Source organism: Carassius auratus, unplaced genomic scaffold (genome assembly GCF_003368295.1).
Source record: "Carassius auratus strain Wakin unplaced genomic scaffold, ASM336829v1 scaf_tig00029564, whole genome shotgun sequence".
Classification (NCBI taxonomy): Eukaryota; Metazoa; Chordata; class Actinopteri; order Cypriniformes; family Cyprinidae; genus Carassius; species Carassius auratus.
The window spans coordinates 1-6,936 of record NW_020525776.1 but is presented as its reverse complement, the minus strand read 5'-3'; the positions used below and the strand labels follow the sequence as shown (position 1 = coordinate 6,936).

Genomic DNA, 6,936 nt, shown 5'->3' with positions numbered 1-6,936 from the left:
ATTTGTCGAGCACGTTCTCTCAGCTCGTGGCGTCTGGTCAGTGTAGTATTGGTTTATGTCCACTAGGGGAGCAGAAGTGTGCCAGAGCTCAAATGTGTCACATCCTGAACCTGCGGAGGAGCGCTAGTCAGTGAGGGAACAAAAGAGCTGGGGTGAGTGCTCGCTAACCTGGTGGACTTTATTCCGACTTATTGGTTTCCACAAACAACTTTTTAGCCATCATATAATAAATGTTAAAATATATCACACATACGCAGTTCTTTGACACGTATTGTGATCTTAATGTCTTAAACGGTTGTCCGACTTTAGCTGCTAATGTTTGATGCTAGCCCGTTAGCTAATGCTGTTTCGATGACAACGGGTTGTGTTTGTACACTATTAAATCTTAAAAAAAAAAACCGTCAAACTCAATCCAAATAATTTAAAAGCCATGTTCTGCCTGAAATGCGAAATAAAATTGTATTTCATATGATATCTCGATGTTATGTTATTCAGCTAACGTTAGCCAGTTTCATTCATTGATACGTAGCATGTTAGCATTCATGTGCTCGGGATGCTTATAGCTCACCAAGTACAACATATTTACATTATATTTCGTGTTAATAACCAATATTTGTAGTTTTCCCCCATGCAGCTGTGGTTTCAATGCATTTGTCTTTAAATGAAGCTCTTGGCGAGCTGCTCATTGTGTGCGCCATTATCTGCATCGAGTACAGGCCTGAGATCCTTAAACACAACATCTGAACTAGTTTGGTTAAAATCCACATCTTAGTTATTAATATTAATAACACGCATACAAACTGTGGCCAGTTCAGTCAAACCATTGTCTCGAATTTCAGATTTTCATGCTAAACAGGTGGGTGTGTGTTTTTGATGTTAAACGCTCAGAAATGTCAGATTTGATCAGAAAGCAGGTTGAATTCATGGTGTTTGCAGCTTCAACAAGTTATGATTTTTTTGCACATATTGAAAGCATGCCTATTCGTCTAATAAGTTTTTGCCCTATTGCAGAACCAAATGATGGGGATAGCCTGATATCCTCAATCCTACAAACAAGATGTCAAGTAAGAGCACATTTCAACTGATTGATTAGACCACTTAGTTGGTTTAGACCCCTTTTGAAAAGCCCACCCATCTTCAGAAACGACTTTATTAAAGATGCTTTACCATCGAGTAATTTGATATTACTACTTTCTCTAATTAATCTGTAAATGTGTAAACATGGGTGTGCTAATCTTGATGTAATTGACAATAACATTTTTGGTGTGACTTGATTTTATATACATTGAACTGATGCAGATGTGACGAATAAGTAGGCTTTATCGCTGATTATTAATTTTTGATGGAGTTTAATTTTATTAATTATTTCCACCCATCTCTCTCACACAGAGCGGCCTCCCTATGCCCCAGCCCCCACCCCGGCCCCCACAACAGTAAGTAACCTGAACATGCCAATCATCCATACAGTCCCTCCCCTCCATCATCCAAACACGTACCGTAGGTTTCTTAGAGATGAGAGGAGAGGATTGTGGGAAGGACACGGTATCACATGGGTTGGCTTTTAATGCAGTTTTACACAGAAAGTTCGATTATGAGGCTCCGTCAATCCGTGAGGTGCTAAAGGTGCTGCTTGCTTTAGGCTCTGACAGTGTTTAATGAATAACCATCGGGGGGTTAGTTTTTCTATAATTAAAATAAATTATAGATTGGGTTAAATAGAGTTGATTATTCTAGAATGATTGTGCGGATTTTGTCAAGTGATATAACATAACATAACATAATGTAATGCAAATAACAATGTTTAAAAAGTTGGTAAATGACTTTTGATCTGATCATTTTCTGTGTGTGTGGACCTTCCTTTTGGAGCTGACTGATTTGGGGAAAGCCTCAAAAAATGTGGGCGTTCACAGTTGGCTCTATTCTAGGCCACATTCCCACTTTTTTTTGATCAGTTCAGTGTGACTAACAATTATTTTTGTTGTAATCAAAAGTATTAAACAAAATAAGCAATGTATTGTTACTTTACTATTGCAATTAAAACCAAAAATATTTAATGCAAATGTTTTATTAATTTATAATACTATTTTTTTTTTTTTAACCGTCAAATATTCTTCATCTTGGTGGTTTGCTTGCAAATAAACACATGTGCTACTTCCACATGCTCCGAGTGAAGCGTGGTACATTGTTTATTTATACACATGCAACTCATGAATATGATGTTTCAGCATCTTGGACTATCTTGATTCGTTTTCTGTGACTATATCATGAGACGCATGAGTATAAATGAACAGTGCCTTGCTTCACCCTGTTACCCGCAGCACGTGTTCATTTAATAAAATCAGAGTTTTTTATATATTTTTTGGTCTTATCATAATTCGATTTTTAGGTATGTTCTGCAGCATTAACTTTATAGACTCATGACCATCCTGGTTATTCATTAAACACAGTTTGTAGCGTTAAGTGTGTTACCCTCTTATGTGTAGGCTTTCCTACATTATTTGATTATTATTCATTAAAACAGATACAGAGAACCGTTCGCAGTTATTTAGCATTGATGCTTAGCTCCGCAAATATCCTTGGAAGCCTTGAATCCCTTATTGGTGGAAGAATTTCATCCAAATCCCAATTAATTACTTTTAGCGTCCCAGAACTGTTATTTTTGTCTGTTTTGAGACTGATTATTCAGGTCACATGCCACCGAGAGATTTGGCTCAAATACTCCCCATCTGAATCCCTAAAGTTAACGAAGCCTTCTAGCACCTCGTTCCGTCCCTCCACCACCACCCATAGTGCCTGTGGCTTTGCTACAAATGAATGTAGAATAATGCCAGGGTTGTGCTGCTATCAAAGATTGCTGCTTTTGCATGTTTTATGCAAATCATGACAGAAAACAAAAGCAGGTTCTCCTTTTCATATTTTTATTTTTTTTGTCCCTTCCTCCCTTGTTTGTGTCATTTCTCATTCGTGTTTTGTCTCATTTGTCTCCATCAGCAAATGCCCACCACCCCTGGGTTTGTGGGGTACAACCCATACAGCCATCTGGCCTACAACAACTACAGGCTGGGAGGGAACCCCGGCGGGAACAACAGGGTAATGGTAGGACCGGTGCCAACTAGGGCCCTAGTGACAGCCGAGGAACTAAAAGTCCAGACGAGAGGATTGACCTGAATATGAAATAGTGAAATGCTTTGGTCTCACACTGTACAGACTCATTTCATAGAGTTGAAGGTGTCTGTCGGGTAGTAGAGTCGAGTCTTGGGTAGTTTTGTAGCTCTATACAGTAGCTTCCATAGTCTTAATGCTTCTGTGAAGCACTCACTCTCTGTAGCGTCTGGATGGGCGTGATTGACGCAGTACGAATTGTAGCTTCAGAGTGATTGCTTCTCAGAACCGTTCCCCCTTTCCCCTGTCCGCCATCCTATCACTTCATCATGCACAAGAGCTGAACGGCCGTCTGCTCGCATGGCTTTAGATGCCCGTGCCAAACGCAGTAACTTGGCATGGCTTCTTAGCAAGCTTGAGGCATTTTAGCTGTTGGCTGGTTTCATCCAAACCTCTGCAGAACCATTTCCAGGCATAAAAGACAGTGGCTTTGTGTCCAGAAGAGCTTAATGCATGGCCCTGTCAGTGTAATATTAATATGCTGTATTTGGTATGCCATTTAGGTACGTCTCACGCTCCCTATGTGAAGCGCTTCACACCGTCATCATTTCTTTTAGTCTTGCTTTTTGCCTCCTGTCTCTTTCTCTCCATAGTGCTCCATTATGACAGTTCAGTGTTCTCTGTGATGACCACGTGTGCCCTTCGTGATCTCTTAACGGCCCGTGTGGGCTTCTTTCCTTCTCCCGCAGAACTCCTCCGGGATCACCGTTCCTAAGCCGCCCAAACCGCCCGACAAGCCACTGATGCCCTACATGCGGTATAGCCGGAAGGTAAGCAGGAAGGTAAGACACCCACGGTGTCTGCTTTTACTGCTTGTAAATTGAGGAGAGCGCTTCTGCGATCAGCTGGAAGGCTGCGGGGCAGTCAGGGGTCTGATTCTGCCCCTTCAGCTGGTAGACCCCAACATCGCTTCATTGCTTTCTTCTCTTCAACAAGGCTGGGAAACTGACATCTGTTGTTTCTGATTTACTCGTTTGAGAATATAAAATATGCTCCTTTTCCTTTCTCTTGTGAGCACAGTGTTTTAAAAGATGATCCTAAAGCAGTTAGGTTTGTTAATGCTATTTGAATCCATAATAATGATGCGTTTAAATTAAAATAGGTGTTTGGATCAATTGCTTTTCTCTGCTGTCCTTCAATCATGCTTTAGTTTTGTAGGCAAAATTGGTGCTCTATCTCTCTCCTTTTTGGGAAAATGCAACCCTCCCCGTCCAGGAATCCAGACCGCTCTGTTGACTCTGAACTGACACTAGTATCTTCTTAGGTTTGGGACCAGGTTAAAGCCTCTAATCCTGACCTGAAGCTATGGGAGATTGGGAAGATCATCGGTGGCATGTGGAGGGACCTCACTGATGAGGAGAAACAGGACTATTTAAATGAATACGAAGCCGAGAAGGTTTGTCTTTTTTTACTTTTTCTCATCTTCAGTCAGATTCCTAAGTCTAAGTCAAGCACTGAGCAATTGTTCTCCCCACAGATCGAGTATAATGACTCTCTGAAGGCCTACCACAACTCTCCAGCCTACCTGGCGTACGTCAATGCTAAGAACCGCGCGGAGGCTGCTCTAGAAGAAGAGAGCCGGCAGAGACAGTCTCGTCTAGACAAGGGCGAGCCCTATATGAGCATCCAACCTGCTGAGGACCCTGATGGTGAGATTGACGTCTAAATGCCACTTTTGGATGGCAAGAACATAATTTGATGATTTATTTGAATATTACTTTAACATGAGCGCTCAACATGGTCTAAACATGCTGTTGTGGGCTTGTGGCTAATAGGGAAAAAATCCCAGTTAGTTTTTGAAACTGGTATTTTTGCAGAATCTGTTTTTAGAATAAAGGTGCAGCCACAATTTTGAAAAAGGCTGGAAAAGGACAATTTTTCTGTTGTAAACTGTAGCGATGTATGAAGCAAAGCTCACACAGAATTCATTTTCAAACCAAGCAGCTTTCTGTTGGTCAGTGCAGCAAATCTCTGACCAGCTTTTACCTGCTGGAAGTCTCTCTTCCACATGCTAAAATAAAAATGTATCTGCACCTTAATGAGTACTAATGACCGGTGTTTCTACTGTTACATAGGGTGTCCGCGGGTCCTAAAGAATATTTCAAATGTCTTAACTAACGTTTTCTTAATAAAAGGCCTAAAAAAAGTCTTAAATTCAGATTCGCTGGGTCTTAAATATTTTTGGTCACATAACAACTAAAATATCTTCAGGCATTTTTACAATCATTGGACAGACGAAATAATTTTTTTTTCTCACCTGCGGTAAGTTACCTGTATCATCCCGAGAGATTCGCAGAAGCAGAATACAGGTCGAACTATACCTTCTTAATGTTCTCAATAATAATAGAAGTTGAGCTACAGCTGATCAGCCTTCTAGCTAGTTTAAAACGTTTGTGTTTTTTTACTTGCCCGACTGGACAAATAAACCTGATTAAAACATAAGTGACAAAACAAAAATAACCAGCGAAGCATCGAAACGCCAGAATGATATTTTTAATTTTATTAGCCTACATTTAATGTAAACAGAGATTGGTAATGGATAGTGTATTTCTTGTGTCAAGGTTGTGCTTTTGAGACTCCTCCGTTCGTCTCTTTGTGAGAGACTCAGAAACAAATGAGCTTAACAGCACACATGAGGTAAAAATTCAAAATGTTTAGTTTATTCTTAACATGATATAGTTAACATACCATGACGAGCTATTTTGCAGAATTTTCGCATGACGCAAAAAGCATTCAAAACACCTGCAGAGTGCATGTATTAATGTTATGTGACGTCTTTACGTGAGCTCTTTTCACTGCATGATTCAGTCTATTAAAATACATTTACAGTAATCACAAAACTCAAGACATGGGGGCAGAAATGTGTGCATTTATGCCACTTCATATAGTTAATCCATTTCATGTGAAGAGTGCAGTTTTATTTCTGCCGAAATTACCATGATTACAAATGTGATAGATTTGTTCGTTTGTTTTTTTACATCAGCTCAATAAACTAGAAATTAAGAGACGTACCTTTTAAACACCATATTGCCTGTTTTTGCACTATTTTGACAACAAAAACAATTTCAAACTCCATGACAGCGCTGTTTTGCATCTCTGAACAACATGGTTTTACCCCTGAATGAATCAACTGTTTAAATGATTCAGTTCAGCACAATGACTCATTTAATTACACGCTGACTTCAATTATTAACAGTGACTTGCTGCCACCTACTGTCGGTTTTAATTTCACATTTAAAGTACTTTTTTATTTAAATTATTTCAAATACCAGTATTCAACGTTTTATGTTTAATATATCAAAACATTATGCATGTGAAAATATAGGCCTTTTGTAAAGGTAAATAACAATATGCAGATTTAAGTATGTAAAAGCTGATAGAGCACTGATGAAATTGCTTCAGAATAAATTGTTTACACCACCAAAAATCTTGATGTTGTGATTTTTGTGGGATATTTTACATAGAATATTGTCTGCTGATATGAAAAGTTCACTGTATATCTTGGTAATAAGATTTATTTCAGGGATGCTATTTGGTTTTCTTTTTATGTAGAACATATATTATATATTTATTACCATTACAGGTTTAGGTCTTAAATTTCATACAAAGTTGGTATTAAAAAGGTCTTAATTTAAATGTACCTTCTATTCATGTCTGTAGAAATCCTGGTTACAATTTTAGTAAAGACATATTCAGAAGCTGGGTTTTTCTCAGAGAAAGATTGTCAAATGCCTGGAGAACATTTTCCTCCAGCGTTTTCACATCCAAATTATC

At 39.0% G+C, this 6,936-nt stretch overlaps 1 protein-coding gene across 2 annotated transcripts; it reads left to right on the top strand.

The window, feature by feature from the left end:
* Positions 1–49: 49 nt before the first annotated feature.
* On the top strand, positions 50–5,376 carry LOC113079857 (SWI/SNF-related matrix-associated actin-dependent regulator of chromatin subfamily E member 1-like). 2 transcript variants are annotated; one of them, XM_026252079.1, is made up of 7 exons: positions 50–152; positions 1,012–1,064; positions 1,390–1,433; positions 2,992–3,090; positions 3,852–3,944; positions 4,427–4,558; positions 4,640–5,376. In XM_026252079.1, exons 2-7 carry the CDS (start codon positions 1,058–1,060, stop codon positions 4,826–4,828), a joined length of 564 nt encoding a protein of 187 aa, XP_026107864.1. In that variant the 5' UTR covers positions 50–152; positions 1,012–1,057; the 3' UTR covers positions 4,829–5,376. The 2 variants fall into 2 exon arrangements, with proteins under 2 accessions (XP_026107864.1, XP_026107865.1); XM_026252080.1 differs by having other exon boundaries at positions 3,852–3,932; positions 4,640–5,368.
* Positions 5,377–6,936: the final 1,560 nt, after the last annotated feature.